This window comes from Tripterygium wilfordii, chromosome 21 (assembly GCF_013401445.1).
Source record: "Tripterygium wilfordii isolate XIE 37 chromosome 21, ASM1340144v1, whole genome shotgun sequence".
Taxonomy (NCBI): domain Eukaryota; kingdom Viridiplantae; phylum Streptophyta; class Magnoliopsida; order Celastrales; family Celastraceae; genus Tripterygium; species Tripterygium wilfordii.
In genome coordinates, this window is record NC_052252.1 from 647,094 (window position 1) to 669,261 (window position 22,168).

Sequence of the window (22,168 nt, forward strand, 5' to 3'; positions counted from 1 at the left end):
GTTGGTGGTCTCGATCAATATTACATTGATCGTAGATTCTCGCATCTAAAGTGAATCCGTAGTGTCATTGTTGAGAGATCATAACAATACTCTCTATTTAAGAAACTCAATAGATGGATACATAAATAAACATGATCCATTTTTCCTCAACTTGGGTTCCTTCTTTTTGCTCATCCAATTTATGTTTCTTAGTCTCTCTTAACTCAAAAGGAGAAAGATGCACTAAACTTTTTTTTGAACAATTGTGTTCTCAAGACACCATACATATTCTCAATTATTGGAAATATGTGAATATTCGATAAGTGAGTTGAAAATTGACAACTTTTTCAGTGATTAAAAATTATATTACCTAGAAGATAATAGACCGGCAGATTTTCCTCCCCATTCTAGATTTCCACCCACTTGCAATCATAAATAGAAGATATTTTTTTTCTATATTTTCTTATTTTATTTCCTCTGGCCAAAAGAAGAACAAATACATACACAAAATACATTAATATATGGGGTGAAAGGCAGCAAATTCTACCCACATTTTGAGGCACTTATTCAGGAGCTCCCATAGCCATAACAAACTTACACAATGGCTCTCCTCCAAACTTATAAAGAATGATTAATTATAGTGTATATTCTTTCTCTCTATGGATTTGCCTTGTAGCCTCTTCCTTTGTCTAGAATGTGGCAAATCTCATGCTTCCTACACTTTTTTTTTTTTTTTGCGACGATGAATTTGCTGATATTCCTAGTACATTCTTGCCACATCTTCAAGTCCTCCTGAGTTTGGAAGAACTATTCTTCAGAACGCTGTGTTCCATAAGACATGTTCTCCCTCCCCGCATCGCTGGTGAACCTCCTTTATCCTCTCAACGGACCGGCAGATCCCACTACAGCTCCAATCAAAGGAAGCAACACAGATGTTGCCCGCCTGAGCCTTCCACTCACAATCTGGGGTAAAAAGTTGGAATCATTAGAAATGAAAATTGGGTCATGCTGTCTCATTTGTAAATACCCAACACACCAGACTATCATTTATCCCCACATACCGGGTAAGTCGAGGGGTATGTTGTCATACGATACAAAAAAATTTATTAAGAAATTCTCTCAGAAAGCTTGCGATCCTATCCCAAAACACTTTGATTTCAGTGTATGGAGAGTATTAGCCATTTTGCTTACCCAATGGACACCCGTAAAATCCATTTGACCACGAAGTAGTTTTACATCAGTTTATTCACTTATTTCATTGAAGTAACGGAGAGAAATCTTGTGGATACTCGGTGACTTGGAAAACAGTATCACATGAACAATTACGTAAGTATATGAAACTACCTGGTGGGGTTCCGCAACAGAGTCTCCGGTCATCAATATGCTCCACGTCCAATCCAATAAACCACGATCCCAAGGAAACATCCTCATTAGTATACTTGTGCAGCACATGCCTAGATCATTATAATTAGAACAAGAAATGTCAGGGAAGATGTAACTTGGATGCAAGGATTAACCAGTTGTCCTTCAAGAGACACGTGACTTACTGGTTAATTGAGATATAAGTAGCCAAATCATTGGAAATCGCATATAACTGCCCTGTAGCATGCCGGAAATATTTGTTTCCCACCTCCCCAAATTTCCAATACTCAGGTTCATAATATTTCACTCCCCTTCATAAGAAAAAAAGAGAAAATATTTTAAGTATAATATATGTTTTGAATGATCTTAAGTATACATATATATTCACACACACAAATCTATGTTGCCAAGTTACGCTTGTTATGCATACTTCTGAGCAAGGACTGGACCAGATTTCATGCATCCAATATATACCATACGCTTTGACAAATGCCTGGCTAGAGTTGCTCCAAGAGTTGCTGTGCAAACATGTGATAGTAGTATTCAGTTTGAGAAACAAAAAAGTATAATGGGGAAAGGTTGGTTAAATATAAATGTATGCATAAAAATAGGTAAAAATAGACCTATATTTACCTATATTTACGTGCACATCATCATCGACTTTGATGTAGAAATCTGCATCCCACAAAGCAACCGCAGTTGCAAAGAATGTCTTGGTTTTTGCCGACAATTCCAGGTAACCCTCAACATGCTCCTGCTTCCATAACAACAAAATAATAATATGGCATGATCCACCTGAATCTTCAGTGGCAAAAAATGAAGCTTTTCCTATAGTCTTTGCATGTATTTTCGGTATCAAACTAAGATTAATGGAATCAGTTAAAAGAAAAGGGTAGATCGGAATACCAGCCTCAAAAGATCCCCGTGTTTCTTTTCCTCTGCTTCAATTGCTCTATCAAGGATACCACCTGATGTAGCACTAGAGTCAAAGGGCAAAAAAGGAAGAAATATCAGATCTCGTATGCCAAGTAAGTCAGTAATTTCAAAGGACCAAAGTTCCAGATGGAACTTTTGAGTTGATCCGTATGCATAGCTTTATCATCTCTTCGCCTCAACTTAGAAATTGTCTATATGCAGAGCATGCACATTGCCTTGCTATAACAAATTCAAATCAAGCTGTACTTCCGATTTCGAGCATAACTAATTAATATACAAAAAGCTTAGTAGAAGTATCTTTGATGCCTCGACATGAGAGGAATCTTCGTCAATCCACGTATCATGTTCATTTATTGGCCAACTTTTCAATTGCTGCTTCATGCCATTATTCACACGCTTTCTCGCTCTCTCGATCCCTTTAATTTGACCCATTTGTTAGGGTCAAAACCTTCACTTCCCATGTTCTATTCATACCTACCCTAGCCCCTAGGTTGCTTGATCCCTCAAAGGACAGATACTAACAATTGCTACACCATTAAGTCTATTCTGTTCTTCCATCAAAAAAGGTATAAAATACTTTAACTTCAAAAGAAAACTACATTAAAACTCTTAACAGATTGCAGTCATAAACTTAGGTCAAGTATTCACCTGTGACCTATTACAAAGCGAATAACGATGCCCTTCTCGGCCTCAAGCTTCTTTCTTTTATCTCCTAGTTTTCAAGGTAAGAGATGAATAATAATCAATCAACCAGGTATAAGTATATAATGCAATACTTAAAAAAACAGAATAGTTATAAAGGTGTACGAAATATGGGTTATCCCTTCACAAACCTTGCGGCATCCAAGTAGCACGAACTGAATCTCTTCGTTTTCGACTGCTAAAAGCAGTATTGATGCCTACAACCATTAAATATTTTCTTTTGCGACCCGATTCAGCTATTTTCACAGTCTCTGATACAGGTGAACCATTGAGTAAAGAATCTTGTGCAGCCCTTGCGGCAGCCAACTCCATCTCCAGATTTGAAATTGTTTTATCCAGTGTACTGCATTTGCCATCCGGTTAAACGATTTTAAAATTCATTACTGTCAGCATAACTAAGACACACAAAGCCGTAATAATCGCTTACTGTATAGCATCATGAGTCTTTGAAACTTCCCCCACAATGTCCTTGTATTCGCGCTTTTCATCCTTTAGCATAAACAAAGGTACCAACATGTTAATAAACCAACAATTATAATTCTGGAAATCAATATAGGACTTATGGTAGGATATCAGTATGCAGTGACTTCCCCCAATGGAACAAAGGAAAAGTTAAGGGCATGGCTGGAGATGGCTACTTACAATTTGTGGATTACAGTCCTCTGGCATTAACTTCAGCTTCTCATCTTCCATTCTTGTTGTCCTTGATATATTTTTAACTTCAGGTTCATCCCCAATTCTATTACCCAAAACCCTAGTCAGTATATCATACATATGGAGCTCAAGAAATAAAAAATAAAAAAGGCCTAATTTGAATTTTGATAATTAACATCCCAAAAAGACTTGATAAACAAGTTTTATACAAGAATTATAGGCAGAGCCGATAGTATTTACTGCGGTAGTTTTAAGGAGACAAAGAACGAAAAAAATTAATGTCAAAATATGCTGAACTTCAAACAACCACAATGTAATCCATGTCCCCGAACTCAACAAGGCGATATCAAAGAGATTCAAATCGAGAAACGAAATCTATAATTCTGGAAGCAAATAGATTTCACAAAACAAGGCACGAGGGTAGCGGCAACAAAGAGTGTAACATAGTATCATAACAAAGCATGCCCTCCCTTTAGCAATTTGAGCTTCATTGTTTATATGATCAAATATGTCATATATCTAAGAACTGACACACGGAAAAGGTGATTGAAGAAAAGTGAGAGATGATGCGGTAATAACGCACCGATTGGATCAGCTCATACCTATAACCTGGAAAAGTTCTACAATAAGAGCAAACATTAAACATAAATTGACTCGCTTTTAAATCTCTTGTATTCAAAGGGAAGAAGCATTATAGTGGCCAGAAACCAGGGCAATTTAGGTTTGAAGGTAACAAAATTCACAGTACTGACTTGAACATCTCACCCTATAATTCGCAGCACATACACACTAATTCATTACAAGGAAGATGCCATGAACTATCATGAACCAATTTGAACACTTTCTAGCCTCATCATTATGTCAAAACAGTATAAATGCAATTACAAAGTATAGTAAATCTCAATTAGCAGAAAGGAGAGAAGAAAAAAGAAAAAGCAAGTGGCTTTAGCTACCAGATCACCAAATTTCACACATAATGAAAATAAACAGATAATTAAAATTCAAAGAACGTCAAAAAGCTGAGAGAGAAACAGATAACCTGTCAGAGAAGAGCACTCCAGCACAGAAGCAGCCAATACAAAGCAGAAGAGTCCATTTCTTTGACACCGCATTCTTTGAAGCCGATTCAACTCCTCTGTTCTTCCAAGTCATTGTGCTTCACTTAATTCCCAAACCCAAATCAAAGATGACAAATTGAACCAAAACCCACTTAAATTCCAAGGCAAGTTCTTGAATTGACTTGGACCCAGATCCAAATCTATCACCAAATGGACTTCCACATGGATCTATGGATCATACTCTGATGTATTGACCAACAGAGAAACAATTTAAGCATATACACTATACAGACTCACCTGCATGAACACAGAACACATACACTACATACCAATATAAATCTCTCCCCCCTCTCAGCCTCTCTAGGACTTTGTTGGGTTTTCGAGATTTCTAGGATTGTGTCGGTGAGTGTTAGTTGCAGAGAAATTTGATGGGTAAGGAAAAGAACTCAAGGAGAAGACTCTCAACCTCTATCGAGCGAGGGACCCAAGAAGTAGAGACAACAACTTGAGCTCTAAAATAAACGAGTAAATCTTTAAATATTCACATATATTGCATCACTGGAACAAAGAAACCTCAGAGACATCGCCAAATGCCGGCCTTGCTCATTTTTTTAAAGGAGAAAAAAAGAAAAAGAAAAAGATATCTCTGCTGGTTTGAAACACAGACGCAATAACTACCCTCTTCAATGAGTAATGAGAAAATAAAATGCCTGTTGGATCAATGATATGTTTTGTATCTTGACTCTTGAGTGAAACCAGATATAAAATAAATGTCTATTTATCCAATGATATGAGTTATGGACTTAAAATGACTTTTTTTCATTTTTTTTATAAAATATTACTGTTTTTTAACCCATAATCATCCCATACAAATTTCACCTTCAACATTCGTTACAAGTCCACAAACTCAGGTCGACAGGTTTACGTGCGCATAAGTTATACCAGACGATAAGGTAAATTGTGGCAAAGTTTAATGCATTGTAATATACACAAATTGTAACTTATGATTTAAAAAAAAAATTGAACACAAAATGGAAAGAATTATTACTAACAAAATCAAATAAATTAAATTTAACAGCTTTTGTTGGTGATAATTATGACTAGGGAGCTGTAATAATTGACCAGCATGAGCCGTGATATAATTAGGACAAATATATGTCATAACTTCTCATGAAGTAAATTCAGGATGATTTGTTATTAATGTGGGTCATTAGTATATATATTTATCCTACATTTTGTTAACAATTATAGTAATGTGTGTGTGAATTAAATTTCCTAAATAATTATTGATAATCTCGTTATATATTCTAAAACCCTATATAGAAAATCACTTCAAGTAGGTAATTTGTCATGTTCAATCTGTCAAACATTTTGGCCTTCAGTATGTCATAATGTGGTCACTTTTTAAATTTTTGTTCTTAGAACATACACCAAAATTGGATGGATAGTTATTAACTACTAGGGCTATATTCCAATAATAATAATATTATGTGTACTACACTATATACCAAAGTACCAAACCCTTGTAGAATGGACCATAAAAGGAAACATATATGTGCTTTTTCATAAGCCCAATTGGATTTCACTTAAGTGGCAAAGGCACCAATAATGGGAGATATGGTGGTCATTTTTTTAAATGGAGATAGATACCATATCAGTTTAATTTTTCAATAATCCGATGTAGATATAAAGTCGAATCGTCAAGTTTGTGCGCACATAAGTTTCTTATCTAGCGATAAGGTAAATTATACCAAAGTTCAACACGTGACCCCAAATGATATTGTTTTAAATGAAAATCAAATTCAGAACCTTCCGAATCTATACAATTAGGCTCCAAACAGATTCATCATTAGAGTATTACCCAATTTGTTAGGTTGTTATCATATGCCATATATATAGGTTTTTTACTACATACATATATATATATAATTTTGGGTTGATCTAGTGTCACTCGGTACTTAATAATGGCATATTTAGGCTCTCTCTGTTAAGATTTCCTCATTTTGTCTTTGAAAGAGGATTCACAGATCATTCCAACTGTCCTTCAAATCAAACATTCAAAAACACAAAAGAATTTTATGTACACATGCAGCACGTGAGAAGCATATGGAATGCATCATCACATGTGGTCGGACCCATAATTGAAAAGCTGTGAACTAACACGTGGTATGAACAAAATCAACTTTATATATAACAAATATCAATGCTCTAGCTAGAGTTCTTTTTAAAAAATCAATAGGTAACCATATAAGTTTGTCATTTGCACATTAGATATCGGTCACGGTCCACATGTGCAAAAGTTTTCCACCTGACAAAATGGTAAGTTGGGTTAAATCTCAGCTCGTGACCACAAGATATTGCTACACTAAGGATCAAACTCAGTACGTTCCGAGTTTATGCCATTTAAATTAGAGAAATTCACTACTAAACTATCTATTTTATTGTACTTTATTTAAATAGTTATGTCATTGACTTGCATCCTAATAAGTCTAAACTTTCATTTAAATTGATTTGTTGAGATTGAGATTTCAATATATAGAACATTGCTCTTATACGAACGCCTGTAACTTAATAAGTTATGGACGTCCGCTTTTGTTTATAGCAATGTGACTTGGAAAAAGTGAGCCTCACTACTGTTCACTTTTGAAGAGTTACAATAAAACAAACGTTCGTAACTTTTCGTCCCTGAGAATTTTCATATATATATATGAAAAAGTATTTAATTAATATATATCACTATGAAGCACACGTATTCATGTCTTTTGGTCTATACTCTTGACAACCAAAGCTTGCAAGTGCAAGAGGATATTGCACTTGGGTTGTGTAGTAATGATAACATTAGTTTTGAGTCAAAAAAATGCATTATTATGCCAACATGATTGCATTACTCTTTTCACTACTTATTGGAGAAAGATCTGTAAAGTAATGTTGTCGGGGGTTTAAGCTCAAATAATTATTATTTACTAAAATATTTCCTCGGCCATTTGGGCACAAAGAGAAATTGTAATGTTAATTGACTATACACAAATATAGCGAAAAACCAATCGGATTGGACCTGGAGAAAGCCCAACTACTAACATTGGGCCCTTGAGCCTTTAGGTGCGTCCAAGTCCAACTAATGTTGTCTTCTAAAAGCCCATTTGTTGATCTTAAATTGGGAATGGGCCAGGCTTTTATCGATTTCACTCCTTCCCCCATAAGACGCTGCAAATCTACCGATCACACGTTATTCTCCCCAAATACCTTGATAAGTCGAAGAAGAAGAACGGAGAAGATAATATTATTTATTAGCTTTAGTGATATCACACACACTAAATCACTAATTTTAAAAAAAAAGACAATAAGTAATTAATCTACATCTAAAATAAAAATATTATTGAGAAAACTTTAGGAAAATGCAGTCAACGAAATAAGACAAAAGAAAAATGCAACCAATGGATGATGATAGTGGTCCATGATGGTTGGTATACGTAGGCAAACAATTTGAAGTCCAAGCCTCCCGATTGACATGGATGCTTCGGCAACCACTAACTGATATGGATGCTTACACAGCCACTAAATTTATGAACCATGATAGCCTCGTCGTGAATCTTTTTAAAACTAAACAGTATGGATTTGTGAAAAAAAAAAAACACCGATTTGATTGGATGAGATGTACATACATGTATTTTATTATGATATTGTAAATGTGACTGATTACATGTGAAATTTTAATAAAATAATTAGGAAAACACATGTATGATATCGTTATTGATTGTGAAAAACATAACCATTGATTTGATTGAATGAGATGCAGACGTATTTGATTTCGATACAACTTGTTGCATGTGAAACCTTAATAAAATAAGGGAAATACGTAAATGTATTTTCCATGTTTTTTTTTAAATTTTATTTTAACATTGAAAGTCAACTTAACTCCCTATGTAAGCGGAATATTTAGATTTCCTCCGACTCAATTTTCATGTTTAGTTTAATGGAAGAAGACGAACTAACATAGAAAAAAAGTAGTTTTATGAGTAACAAACACGTTTTAATGGAAAATCAGTATGTTTTGAATGACTACATTGTTAATGATTTATAAGTATAAAGCTCTTATTGGCATTTCTTGTAACGAGACGTCATGCTATTGTGAAGAAATTATTAGAAAGTAATCATTGATTAGAATGTAGAAGGAGTTTATTGTTGATGATTTTTGGGAGAGGATACTATTAAATTATAATCACAAATATAACTTAGGTTTGACAAAATTTTACGTGTCAAAATGCATTGTATGCATAGAGAAAAATAATTATAAGTAACACTCACGCATTGAATTTTGACTCAATTTACACTCAATTATCAGATGAGAACATATCGAATGTGCAAAAGACAAATTTATATCGTGTTCTCAAGTTAAAAAAAAGAAAGAAATGCCATATAAAAAATGTCAACCAAACTTAAAATTAACTAAATCTAAATGTATAGAAAAAATAATATTTTTCAATACATTGTTAATTGTAGAACATAACATATGATTTAACAACCAAATCCCACTTAGAAATGGACATTAATCCACTGAATTCGTTCATATTATATAACAATGTAGATATAAACCCTAATCATGAAAACCCACAAATTAAAGAGACCTTAAACCAATTTCAAATTCTTAAGACAACCAAACCCACAAATCATCTCATACCTAGTTCACTACAATGAAGATCTATTTACACTTTGAATAATTATGATCACAATGATTCAAGAAAACCAGTTTTTGTAAGAATAGCATTCCTCACTTCACAAAGATCCCTCCCTTTGAGTTTCCTCCCAACACCTTCCAAAACAGAAAAGGAAGAAGTGTGTGTCCTGGCAAGCCTTCTTGCTATCAACTCATGAGGTGGCATATTGGGAGTCTCCTCCTCCTCTTCCACATCACCATCACCATCAAAATCTTTATCATCTTCAACATCAAAATCTTTATCATCTTCATCATCACCATTGGTTAGGTTCTTTGGCTTCCTATGGTGTTTGTTTGGCCAATTTGGGATTGTGACTGGTGCAGATTGTTGAAAAGGTTTGGCTTCAAGGATTTGATTGCTATTACTAGCACTAGTACAATTGCTGCTACTGGTGCTAGCGTTGATGGTTGGTTTTGGGATCATTCTTGCTGCACTAAGGAGGTGTTTGGGTACAGAAACAGAGGAATTCATGGATTTGCTAAACCTAGAAATTGAATCTTTTCTTTCTCTCAGAACATCCCAAACGTCTTCCTCCTCAAAGTCCCCATCTGTCAACGATCTCCACAATCCACTCCCTTGTCTGCCAAAAAAAGAACACATCTTTCGTTGAAATTTGGCCCTTAAATCTCAAATCCTCACATGGGTTCAAGTCCAAAATCACACAGAAATCAAAATCCTCAACTGGGTTCTCCCCAAAATTCACAGATTCATAGAAAACAAACACAAACAAAGAAAAGAAAAGAATAAACCAGTAAAGAATAAAAAAGGAGGAATCCTTATATACCTCTCCATTGATTGCCAATTCCCAAAGGGCATCACTAGATATCTCCTTAGATTACTTGCAACAATTGATCAAACAGCTTCAATCCTATTCAATTCAAAATCTTGGTTTTGCTTCAGATGTCTGAGAGAGAGAAAAACAGTGATATGGGTTTTGAAGAAAATAAAGAGCCCAAAACACCCACCAACCCAAAGTCTATATTTTCACAAGAAAAAAGACATTAAGTCAATTTTGTCTCATTTAGAGGTCCTTTTTATACATCAAGGGGGTGTGTGTATGTAAATCAGTAAATTCTGACTTGACAGAGGAGATGATGAGTAGGTAAAACAGTATTAGTAAAATATGTTTGTTTTTAACTTCTTTTACGGGTAGTAACTAGTAGCTGACTTACCTTATAAAGTGGTCAGAGCTGGATTTTGGTAGGTATGTGCCCATTTTTTTTTAGATAAATATAAAACAAATTAACACCCCCCAAAGTGCTAATTAATGTGAGGAGGAAGAGATTAAGTAATTGAGTTTATTGGTGAGGGATGATATAAAGTTGCTTCTTTTTTTTTTTTTTGCTTAGTTGGTCTCTAATGATGCAATTGTTTTTTTTTAATCTACTAGGATAAAATGGAGATTTGGTCATCCCATTATTGTTTATATATATATATATATATATAATTGAAAGAGAGACGTAGAAATTTAATAATAATTACGCATCACCTTCCTACTCACATCACATGAATTGGTTTCTAGGATTCAATAAGCATTTGTATAAGAGAGTAGAAAGTGGAGAGGAAAATATAAAATGACATGGATTGAAGTAGTCATAAATTATATGAATTTGATAAGAATTGATGAAAGTATGATCATATATAAAAATGAATGGCAGAAACGATTACATGTAGTGGATTCTCACTAATTTTCTTAAACTCATGTAGTCGACACCAAACTTTTGAGATAAAGACTTGGATGATGATGACGATGCATGATTGTCAACATGGACCTATTTAAAACACTAATTATCATTGTAAATATGGAATTTTTTCTTTTTATGGACATCACCATAGAATTTTTCCCCCCTTTTACTTGCAACATATCATATGGATAAGTCAAAAGTACAATCAAAATTCACCCATCTTATAAGTTCGAATTTTTTGAAGAATCGGTGTTTCATATGATATCAAAATTTTAGCCTCATGACGAATACATAATTTACCATCACTCGATTAAAAAAAATAGTTAAATATTACACTTGTTGGGTCTTTCAAAAGAGGAAAAGTCATCAAGATTCACTTCAAGCAAAAATAAATATGTGAAAGAAAGTGAAATTAATCTAGAAAGAATAAATTACTGCATGAGACAAAAACATAAGCATGAGGCACGTGCGGCAATTGGAATTAAGCATGAAGCCATGAAGAGCCGTCATTCATCGTATTTGTCCAACTCAATGTCAATAATGGAGACAAGTAAAAAAGTACATACAAATGTTGACATTAATCACCTATATATATAATCAATCAATCAATCAAAAATTGAGATTATTTCATATTTTACTTTTAATATTTGGTAAAAGTAATAAGGGATCTTTGACCTTTTAGAAATTAGAAGGGAGAGTGTTTTTTTTGTCAAAAGTTAAGTGGTAAATAATTTTTTTTTTATATCGAGAACGATATCGTATAAATTTATCTTTAAAACATTCGATATAAGTTTAACTCGAGTTGTCAGACCCATATGCATAATTTTTTTTTCATTTGATGACATGATAGATTAGGCCAAAGTCTAGTGCATGACCATAATAGTATTGCTCGTAATGAGAAGCAAACTCAAAATTTTCTGAATCTATACTATTTGGTCTCAAAGAAATTCGTCTCTAAGTTATCACCTAAATGGTTGAAGAGTGGTAAATACATCTTACCCCTTAATGTTTCACATTGTCATCCCCTATGTCCACGTATACGAAATGGAATCTTTAAAAAAGTTTCTCTCCAAAATAATCTAAAAAATAGAATAACTTTTTTTTTTCCTTCTAAATTATTAAAAAAATCCCAAGAAAAACATATCAAAAAGATGGCTAGATTCATGTTACGGCGGCTTTAGACTCGTTTTGTGATAACATAAAAAAATCATGGTTAGATTTGGTTTTCTGGGATGTCAAGAATCCTTGGACAAAATAAACCTAAAATTGAGTTTGAGTCAGGTTGATCCAATGGACAACTTAATTAGAATTTCAGTCAAGTTGATTGAACAAAGATTAGGTTTTGTCACATTCACATATAATATTATTCCAAAAAATATGAAGCATATACATATATCTAGAAGTTTAAATTTCGCTAAATCATATGAACTCGGAAGATTCCTAATTCGTTTTTCACTGAGAGTAATATCATTGTGGCCACTCGTTGGGTTTTGTCAAAATGAGAAACTTCCGTGCACATGAGCCTAACGGCTCAAGTTTAAGCATATATCGAATGTTCAAATGACAAAATTTGTATGATGTCGTTATTGGTTAAAAAAGAAAAAGCCTCATAAGTCATCATTAAATCAATTATTTAGGTACATCACTTTCATTGTTTGGGTGTCGGCTTGGACCTATCCATCACTTGTTATATGTCTTTTTTTCATGAAAGATATCAATCTCATTTTGTACATGCAAGTTCCACTTAATTTCCCGGAAAATCAACTCCACTTCTTTACCAAATAATTTTTTTTCTTTCAAATGTTTTTTTAAAAATATAATTGTGACAACAAACTTTAAAAACACACAATAAAGAGATTAGTTTACATTTGATGCATAGACAAAAACTCTTAAAAATTTTGACGGTTTAAATATTCGTCTATATCGAATATCCAAATGATAAATTTGTATGATATCGTTGGTAAAATAAAAACTTTTTAAAATTCCCTTTAGAGATGGCTAGATTTGTGTAAAGGTTGTTTGTCCAATTTGATGGATAATCATTATAAAGAAGCTTTTATTTGATAGATAGAAATAATGGGGCCACATATACTGTTCATTTTCGTGCCATTCTACCTTTGAATTCATTCTTTGATATATTTTGACCCTAAAATTGTCTCCACATACTTGTCACATTATATTACTTGTCCATTAGCCTAAGGTGGATATCTATCTATACAAAGGGACGTGGCTTTGCCAGGTGGATATCTATCTAGCATTTTACTGTGATAATATACAAATAATTTTCATAATTTGTATATAGTTTTTTTTATGCATATCAATTATTTGGAAACGGAGAGGAGATTCGAAACTTAATCACCAGAGTGATACACACTATTCTTATCACTTTCAATTAACAGTGGCTCAGGGTGTATGCATATCAATTACTATTAGCTTCTTATAGTAATAAATATGTTGTTGGGCCAATGGGCCGGCCCTTGGCTTTAAGACCTAACTTATATCTGAGCCCACATAACCAGACTAAGCCCAATAGAGAAGCCCAATTTATTTTTGCAAAGGGTCGAAACTCGAAACCCCAAACGCGCAAATCCGAATTGGATCTTTCCCTTTCTTTGTCTTTGGCGGCCACTTATCAAGTCCCGTCTGTACGACTCTGCATCTTCTCCGGTGACCAACCCGACTGAGAATCCGGCGTTAGCTCGTGTTCTGGCAACTAAAACGGAAGAGTTTGAGAGAACGAATGCTCTGGTCTGACAGGTAATTTCAGATTTCTTTTCTGTTAAAAGTTAGCTGTTTTGGGATTTGTTTGTAGAGGAATCATTGACAATCTACTCTTCCTCGTACTGAAACTTAGAAAGTCTTTGTTGTGATGAGCCACAAAAGTTTAGGGTCAGAATAAAACCAGAGAAGGAACCTAAGAGAGCCGGCACTCGTAGAAAAACCAGTAGTTCCCGTGGCTTCCAGGATTGAAGTAGGATTGAACTACTTCAAGTTCTTTCCTTTCCACAGACATCCCGGTCATGACTCTTACAAGAAGAGAAGGAGGAGATGAAAGCTCACTCTGCTTATGATCATATGTTAATTGGTTATTTGGTATGATAAATCACGTCAATGTCTTTTTCCTGATATATTTAGGTTAAACTGAATTTCAGAAGCGAATGTACGTTTGGATTTTAAAGTGTTGCCAGTTGCATGTGGTCCTCTGAACTCAAAGATGTCCGAAGATCACATGGTGGATTTTGTTGGTGGTGTTCGGAAGGTAGAAGATACATGGGAGGAGCTGAGAACAGAAATTGAAACTCATGCTATCAAATGTGAAACAATTTCGAAAGATCACAAAGCAGAATCTGAAGAGGGTCCTAGCGGAAATGATTCTATTTCGAAGGATGACAATATGGAACTTGAAGATGGCGAAGAAAATGCCAAGGATGACAATATGTATCTTGAAGACGGCGAAGAAAATGCCCAGAATCGTAAAAGGAAGTTAGGCATAATGATTGATAATGGTCACTTTGCAATACCAGCCAAGATGTATAAAAGAACCGTCAGATCTTTAACTAAGCCTTCGTATTTACTTGGAGTTGGTTCCACCAATCTGCGGTGGGAGACTCGTGGTAGACTGCACCGTCTTTTGTGCAAGCTTGTGGGTCAGCACAATTGGGAAGAGGCAAGTGGTGTACTGAGCATGTTGTTGAAAGGAACGAGCAAGGAAAAATGTCCTACTATGAATCGGTTTAAGTATACGGTACAATTTCATCCCAAACCTTTTTGCATTGTCGTGTAAGGCATTCTGTAGGTGTTTATCTGGGGCACTGATTATTAATGCTTGATATAGTATTTATTATTGGGCAGATGAACCATCTGTATGTTTATTTTATGTATGTGTGTAAGCTGAGTAGATAAGTGACCATTGCCTTTTGCTTTTTCCCTGGATTTGATTAGCTGTGTTGCTCACATGAAAACAGCTGCATCAGCACCATGTCTATTATTTTACACAGACTAAAATTTCAAGGTTTTGGAAATTGTAAGATTGAATTCCTTTTTATAATTTAAAAAAGGCATAGAACTGTGATAAAACTTTTTGAAATTTTTTTGGCACAATTTAAACAAAACCAATGATTTTTTGATACATGACAATAGTATACTTCGAGAGGATTTTTTTTCCCAATCTTTGTGTGAAAGTTTCTATCTCAGGTCTTGCTACAATATTTCATTAGCTTTACTTAGTTTCGGCACGACTCTACATTTCTTGATTTCATGCTTAATTTGGGCTTTCTGAAGTTGTTTTGAAACTTTTCCATTTATATAATGTGAAGAATATGATTATTGAAACTCATTAAGTACGTTCCCAATATATATAGATGTCATTGGAGCTTCTTAAGCGTATAGAAGGTGACGATATCAACCCAACAAGGATCAAGCACATATATGATATATGGATGAGAAAGATTCGATCTAAAAAGGATCAGCCAATACAGGTATACCACAAGCACTTTCTTTTAGTTTTTTACTTTATTTATGGTCAATTTTTCCTTGTTTGCTTCTAATATAACTGTCAACATTTGGCCTCTTACTGAGGGTTTCTTTCATTGTGTGATGATGTGGGCAATTCCTATAAACAAGGATGGTTGTTAAAGGGAGAAGGCTCTATGCAGGAATAACTGAAAACTGGGATTAGCAAACTTTGGGGGTTCTGTGAAAAGAAAGTAAACTAATAGAAGAGTTGGTAATGTTTAGGATGAGGATTTTACTATGAAAAGAAAATAAGCAAGGAAGAAAACAATCGCACTGCAGTTTTTGGGACTGCAGAAAGAGTAAGATTTTGTGGACGAGATGCTTCTTTTTTATGTAGAAAGACCACATCTATGTTTTATGAGGATTTTATCATGTACTCTATTAGAAATAGAGATGGTATGATATGGTTAGAAGGCCATATACATGGACATATGTGTATTTATTAAGTGCATACTGCAATCTGCACAGATGCAAATGCCTAGTTACAACTGGCTGCAAAGTTGCACAGCCTGAATCTTGGCTTGGAAATAGTGGACTAACCTGACTTTATACTGTTCAATATTTCTATATGCATTATGTATCTCTTTCTTCATTTAATGACTTTTACTTATTGAACAGGATAGATTTCTTGTTCATATGGAGTTCATCCTTTTTTGTCTTGCACAAGGAAATGTTGAGGAAGCACATCATGCTGCTTTAAGGTATTATTCGGCCTTTTCGCTTTGATTAATAATTTTTTCAGCCTTTTCGCTTTAATGTGAGCTTTGAGACTTTTATTTCCGAGGTTTTTGTTGGTTTTTTTTTCTTTGATGGTATTTTGAGGATTTTTAAGAAATTAGGTTTGTTTGTCTAATGTAGAAACTTTTGAACTCCAATCTAAATCTTTAATATCCCTTCACATGGAATTCTCAAAGCAAATCATGTCAGAGGTTTGTGTAGTTTTGTCTTGGCTGTGTGTATTGCTTCAGTGAGTGACGAACTTCTTTCAATAGTAAGTCTTATCAAATCTGCCTTGCTGTATTTAGCCTAGTTAGGTGCTCATCTGGTCTTTTGTGCTGACAACTTTCAGTCATGAAACTATGCATATTGGTGTCTTGCCTTAAAGTCGTGCTACTTGGTTAAGATATAAGTAATCTAAATGTTTTTGTTTTCTTTATCTGCATATCCCTCTATGCTCATTAGTCATTAAGCAGTTTTTGGAACTTAATGGCTCTGTGATTGGTGGCTCTTAGTGATCAGAAGTAAGCTAGGCAATTTTTTGGGCTTGCTTCAACCATGTTTAAATAAGATAAATGAAATATTTACAGTTAGTAGGGAAATAATTATTGCATTTCAAGTTTTCATGATTTTGTTAATGATGTAGTTTTACCTTCCTTGAGGAGGAAAACTATTTTTTTGTCTTCATCTGAACCATAATAATTTTGGTTTTTTTTTTTTTTTTTTTTCTCAGTATGGTGCAAGAGAATGAATTTAGGAGTTACCCAATGTCATACATGATGATAGGCTTGACATCCTGTCAGATGTGGTATTCCAGTATGCCAGAAGAGATGCGGTGCAAAGATTCAGACCAGATTGATGCCTCCTTGCAAAACATCTCAGAAGTGATATTCAGCGACCAAATTGTTGGCACAGAGAATCATGAAGCACTTGGTAGTCATGAAGCTGGTGCGTCCGTTCAATATGATTCGGATACATCTGTCAGGATTCATAAAGAAATACCCGAGAAGGCTGAGAGTTACCAACACGGAGAAGCTTCTGTGGAGGATGATGTTCAGCTGCATAGAGAGAATAGCCCACAAGTCTTCCAAACGCAGGACATCGATGTTAATTCTGATGAGGAAGGGGCCCTTTCTGATAATGATGTTGGTCATGTGCATGATGATTCTGTCTTCTACGCCCTTGGTCAGTCCCTTACATTTCGCTTATATTATCTTGGTGTTGATTTATTATCTGCCTGTAAAATTTGTTCTTTTCTACAATTGTCTTGACTCAGCTTATGAGTGCATATCACCGAATATCTTTTGGAAGTAGGCAGGAGTCCATGTTGCTGCATCATGAACATCATACCTGATGTTTGGGGCTTATTCAAAAAATACCAAGCAATGTGATCCATCATGCATGACCTAATCATAAAGAAACTCAGAACAGATAAATGAAAAACAGGAGAGAGTCGACTAGGCTCTAAAGTTGCACTGCTTAATAAGTCAGAGGAAGCCAATTGCATTTCAAAGCTTTTTATTTATTTATTTTATTTATGGTTGGTATTTTGATGCTGTATTATGTTTTCCATGGTGCGCTTCCTTTTAGATTTCAAGTGCTCATGAGGATGAGCTTTAGTTTTTTCACAGATTATTATTATGAGGGCTAAATCAAAGATGAATGCTTTAGTTTTACTTGGATGATTGAAATTAGTGAGTTTGATTATTAGGATTTTTGACAGTTTAGTGGAACTAACTCGTGCCTCTTCGTAGTTGTTGGTCCCATATATGCTGGCCATTATTTTTCGCATTTTTCGATTTTACCATCAAAGCTTGTTATTTTGTGTAGTTGGTGTAAAACCCAAACATTTCCATCAATGCTATAATGAAGTGCAAACTGAGAGTCATGGGAAGCTGTTGTATTCCTTTGGTAGAAAATTTAATTACAAAATATTGTTGTTTCCTTTTTATTATTTATATTGTGTTCTAGACTTTGCCCTATTGCTGTTTCCTACAAGCATTTATTATGTGCAATCAAATTCTGGCTTTCTTGTGACAGGTCGCTTGGATTCATGGCTGCTGCCCCTGAGATTTCCTCATTCTAATGAGATTACTGAAGACTTTATCTATATGCATTTAAGAAATCTTAATGACCATTATAAGAATGCGGTGAAATATCTGCGGCTTGCTCTTCACTCCACACCTCCTGTATTAGCTGCCTTACTTCCTCTGATACAGGTAAAAGCAACAGACAAGTATGATATGAAATTTTTTAGTTAAGATTGTTGAACAGAATTATCTGTGTCCGTCATCTTTCTAAATTAAATTTTTATCTAAAATCTTTCCTAACAGTTGCCCCATGCACTTGTATGTAGGAAGAATCTAGTTACAGATTTGTATAATTTGCTTGTTGCACGTCTCATTTGTCTCCACCATGCTGAGTTGTGTCTGGTCTTTAGTTTTCCTTCGAACTAAGTCCTCATTTTGCTTTTATCAAGTGAGCCCTTTGTATCTCTTTTTTGGCCTAGAGTTAACATTTCATCTCTACTTGAGAATTTATTTTATCAGGAACAAAGAACTGGAATTCTCGATAAAGGGTTGTAATATCTCATCTCTGCTTTATTAAAAAGATGTCATGCCTTCAGAACTCCTATAATGAATTATATTTAACTAGCTTATCATATGAAAATTTTCTGGGGAAGAAAGCAATAGTAACTTTTTGCCATAGTGCGTTTAGGAAGTCTTTTAGAGTCCAAGGAAAAGGAATATGGAAGGCTCGAAGCTTAATAATGAAATCCTGGTTTTCAAAGTCCGTCTATGTTTTATTAGATTCAAAGTCATGAATATAATCACAATTGTGTCTATCAAAAAGCCTGGTTTTAGTTTATATAAATCGTATGGGTATGATTGTCAGACAAAAGTCTGTTTTTTCACGTAGGATAGATATTCACTGCAGAAGCTCAACTGGGTGAATCTAACATTCAAAATTTCTGAGCGTAATTGTATGTCACTGAGAAAAAAAAACTGTCCCATTTTCTGCACTTGAGTGATTCTGGTCCATGCATTAGGTAATTTTAATGATGTGCAAGATTGTTTGGTCTGCCAATTAACATTGCTGCCAAATTTTTGGTGGTGAAATTTTGGTACTCTAGAAAAATTGTTCTTTTTTTGACAGATTTGTTCTTTTCTGATCATGTTACATAATGTTTCCTGCTTGTGCTTGAGCTTTTGCATGTTTATTATGGTTGAAAATCTTTAAACTTTGTATTTATCAGCCTCCAACTAATACGGGGTTATTATTTGTTTCTTCATCGAAGTTTCTATGAGTATTTCTCAAGTTTTTTTTTTTCTTGGTTTAATGACAGTTATTACTGATTGGAGGTCAAGTTGATAAGGCGCTAAATGAACTTGAGGAGATATGTGGTAACTCAGATATAGCACTTCCTTTTAGGTATATACTTCATTGCTCCGTTCTTTCTTTTCCTGGTTGTCTTGAGGCCTATGGGATTTGAAATCTTTGTTCTTGATAAAATAATGTGAATTAACTTCACTTGGAAAGGAAGTCAAAGTGCTTAATTGGGTTGGAAAATTTAAGGAGAAAGGGAAAAGAGCATTTTAGACTGTCAAGTGATAAGCTTTGTTTACTCATTCCTTCAGGAATTTTGTTGGTGAAAGCATTTTTGTGTTTAATTTGTGCAGATTGAGGGTGAGTATTTTGGAGTGCTTTGATCGTAAGGACTATGTTATGCTTTCAACCTCTTTGGAAAACATCTTGAAACGGGATCCAACTTGTAGCCATACAGTGGCAAAGCTTGTCTTGATGCATCGAAAAGGTATATACCAGCTAAAATATCTTACCGTGTTTGAGGTAGATGAGGAATCCTATAATCCTTCTTTCTGCTTATTTTTCTTTTCCTTTTTGATTTGATGGAAGGGGGCTTTGAAATTGCAGAACTATTTTCGAGTAACAAATCCTACAGTGCTGCTTCTTACTTGTCCAATTAACAGAGGTTTTATGTCTCATAGAATCAGTGTGTCGGATAAAGCTTGATAAGGATAATAACAAACCTAAACCCTAAATTATGGGCTCTGAGACATAAATACTAACCACATTTAAAGAATCTGTATGCCTAAACCCTAAGAATAAATAAGAATAGTCATGGACCCTAGACCCAACTTTAAACCTCATTGATCCTTTTAACTAAAGCCTTTATATATTTTATTAAATATGGATTCTTCACTTATATTGAAATTCTCATAGCAGATCACCTCTTTTTTAAGTTGGGAAAGACGTTGAATCAAATCTCTAGTTGTTCGGATTTATGGTTCTTCTTGTTCTTACTCTTGTCCTTATTCTATTGATAAGGTTCAGGTTTCGGGCTTAGGGTGTTCTATTTCTTATTCTGGTCCCTTTAAAATTTGAAGTTTCAGTTGCTTTAGGATTGCTTATATCTGTATCTCTTGGTTGCGATGTGTAGGGGATTATGGTCTTGAATCCCTGTTGGAAATGATAGCTTTACATTTAGATGCTACCTTTGCCGAATGTAATACATGGAGAGAGTTTGCCATTTGCTTTCTTAAACTCACTCAATATGAAGAGGACAGAATGTCCGGATGCCTTAACGAGGATGGTATGAAGCGGCAAAATTATTCTGCTTGTTACAATCGGTTTCCCAAAGTATTTCTCGAGCATAAAGCTAGGAAGGCTTGGAGATTCCGCTGCAGATGGTGGTTGACCCGTCACTTCAGTAAGAGTATCCTTAAATCAGAGATAGAAGCAGGTGCAGTTGCATCTTATCTTATATATTGGAGTTTGTGACTTCTCTACATTCATGATTATGAAAAACTGCATGATGCTTCATGCATTAATGAGCCGTATGCTAAATTGAGTAATAATATGGTGTACCCGTTAAGATTAGTCACTTTGTCATTTAACCCAATAAGTTAACTTGTTGGGTTGAGGCATTTCATATAATTTATACATATTCTAACATTCTCCCTCACGAATGGGCTGGACAATCCGACAGTCCTTTGCATGTCTTTGTTGTTGCCCCAAATGATGGTATTTTGTGAGTAGCCTCATTGTTGGGCCTCGTTTGTTGTGCACGTGTTGGGTTTTCGGATTGCCCGGCTCAACATGAGGGGGAGTATTATAAAATATATAAATGTGAAATGCAACAACCCAAACTGAACACCCACAATGATTGCACTGATCTGTGGAGTTGGTAATCAGTCATTAGATTGCTTGTGGCTGGATTTCCTCTTACCCAATTTCGAACAAAAATCTTCTGATGAACGTTCATTCTTATCTCTGTGAAATTTACTCCCTAATCATTGTATTATAGTTTTATGACATTTATCTCTTTCAATGGCGCTGTTTCAGCCTGTTTGTTGTTTTTGTTTATTAAAATTCAGCCAGAATTCGTGAAAGTATAATTTTGATTATTATTTGTGCAGGTGATTTGCAGCTTCTGGCATACAAAGCAGCATGTGCTACTCACATGTATGGACAAAAGCATGACTATGTTGTAAAGACTTACAGTCATTTAGAAAACGAAAAGAACATGGACTTGTTCCAGTTCTTGCAAATGCACATGGAGTGTTCTACAGGACTGTATCCAAACCTTCAACGGGGAAGTAAATGACATTTGGCTTCTCTTTTTGTGCAACACAAGCTTTCTTTTCTTTTTCTTCGCCGATTTCTATGAACGAACGTTTCTCATTGTTTGACGTTCTTTCTGTTCTGGTACTCTCCGGCTTTGGTCGATTATTGCCATAGCATGTCTTAATGCCAGTGAAACTTGAGACTGTTGATCCTGTCCAAGTCATTTGGAATAACATATAATAATTCTGCATGTCTGATC

At 34.7% G+C, this 22,168-nt stretch overlaps 3 protein-coding genes across 6 annotated transcripts; 1 reads left to right on the forward strand and 2 right to left on the reverse strand.

The window, feature by feature from the left end:
- Nucleotides 1-424: 424 nt before the first annotated feature.
- Nucleotides 425-5,336, reverse strand: LOC119990138 (probable beta-1,3-galactosyltransferase 4). Of its 3 annotated transcripts, XM_038835985.1 has the most exons (12): nt 5,021-5,336; nt 4,673-4,933; nt 3,622-3,718; nt 3,407-3,468; nt 3,111-3,322; nt 2,926-2,989; nt 2,248-2,320; nt 1,975-2,098; nt 1,772-1,859; nt 1,527-1,652; nt 1,324-1,433; nt 425-942 (listed from the first exon to the last, which is right to left on the reverse strand). In XM_038835985.1, exons 2-12 carry the CDS (start codon nt 4,783-4,785, stop codon nt 794-796), a joined length of 1,218 nt encoding a protein of 405 aa, XP_038691913.1. In that variant the 5' UTR covers nt 4,786-4,933; nt 5,021-5,336; the 3' UTR covers nt 425-793. The 3 variants fall into 3 exon arrangements, with proteins under 3 accessions (XP_038691913.1, XP_038691912.1, XP_038691914.1); XM_038835984.1 differs by having other exon boundaries at nt 4,673-5,336; XM_038835986.1 differs by having other exon boundaries at nt 1,975-2,095; nt 4,673-5,332.
- A 3,816-nt stretch (nt 5,337-9,152) lies between these two features.
- On the reverse strand, nt 9,153-10,397 carry LOC119989424. Its single transcript, XM_038834932.1, has 2 exons — nt 10,191-10,397; nt 9,153-9,986 (listed from the first exon to the last, which is right to left on the reverse strand). Exons 1-2 carry the CDS (start codon nt 10,220-10,222, stop codon nt 9,416-9,418), a joined length of 603 nt encoding a protein of 200 aa, XP_038690860.1. The 5' UTR covers nt 10,223-10,397; the 3' UTR covers nt 9,153-9,415.
- Nucleotides 10,398-13,665: 3,268 nt separating this feature from the next.
- On the forward strand, nt 13,666-22,112 carry LOC119988979. 2 transcript variants are annotated; one of them, XM_038834252.1, is made up of 10 exons: nt 13,666-13,848; nt 14,227-14,836; nt 15,453-15,569; nt 16,225-16,307; nt 17,057-17,508; nt 18,364-18,542; nt 19,670-19,755; nt 20,004-20,137; nt 20,783-21,085; nt 21,762-22,112. In XM_038834252.1, the coding sequence occupies exons 2-10, from the start codon at nt 14,306-14,308 to the stop codon at nt 21,947-21,949; spliced, it is 2,073 nt and encodes a 690-aa protein (XP_038690180.1). In that variant the 5' UTR covers nt 13,666-13,848; nt 14,227-14,305; the 3' UTR covers nt 21,950-22,112. The 2 variants fall into 2 exon arrangements, with proteins under 2 accessions (XP_038690180.1, XP_038690179.1); XM_038834251.1 differs by having other exon boundaries at nt 14,244-14,836.
- The last annotated feature ends 56 nt before the right edge of the window (nt 22,113-22,168 follow it).

Coding starts and splice junctions, on each gene's coding strand:
- LOC119989424 (XM_038834932.1), bottom strand. CDS start 10,222: ATGCCCTTTGGGAATTGGCAATCAATGGAGAG. Junction 9,987..10,190: donor AATTGGCAATCAATGGAGAG/GTATATAAGGAT, acceptor TTTTTTTGGCAG/ACAAGGGAGTGGATTGTGGA.
- LOC119988979 (XM_038834252.1), top strand. CDS start 14,306: ATGTCCGAAGATCACATGGTGGATTTTGTTGGTGGTGTTCGGAAGGTA. Junction 14,837..15,452: donor TGAATCGGTTTAAGTATACG/GTACAATTTCAT, acceptor CAATATATATAG/ATGTCATTGGAGCTTCTTAA. Junction 15,570..16,224: donor AAAAGGATCAGCCAATACAG/GTATACCACAAG, acceptor CTTATTGAACAG/GATAGATTTCTTGTTCATAT.
- LOC119990138 (XM_038835985.1), bottom strand. CDS start 4,785: ATGACTTGGAAGAACAGAGGAGTTGAATCGGCTTCAAAGAATGCGGTG. Junction 3,719..4,672: donor GGAGTGCTCTTCTCTGACAG/GTTATCTGTTTC, acceptor TTTGGGTAATAG/AATTGGGGATGAACCTGAAG. Junction 2,321..2,925: donor CGCTTTGTAATAGGTCACAG/GTGAATACTTGA, acceptor CTTTGACTCTAG/TGCTACATCAGGTGGTATCC.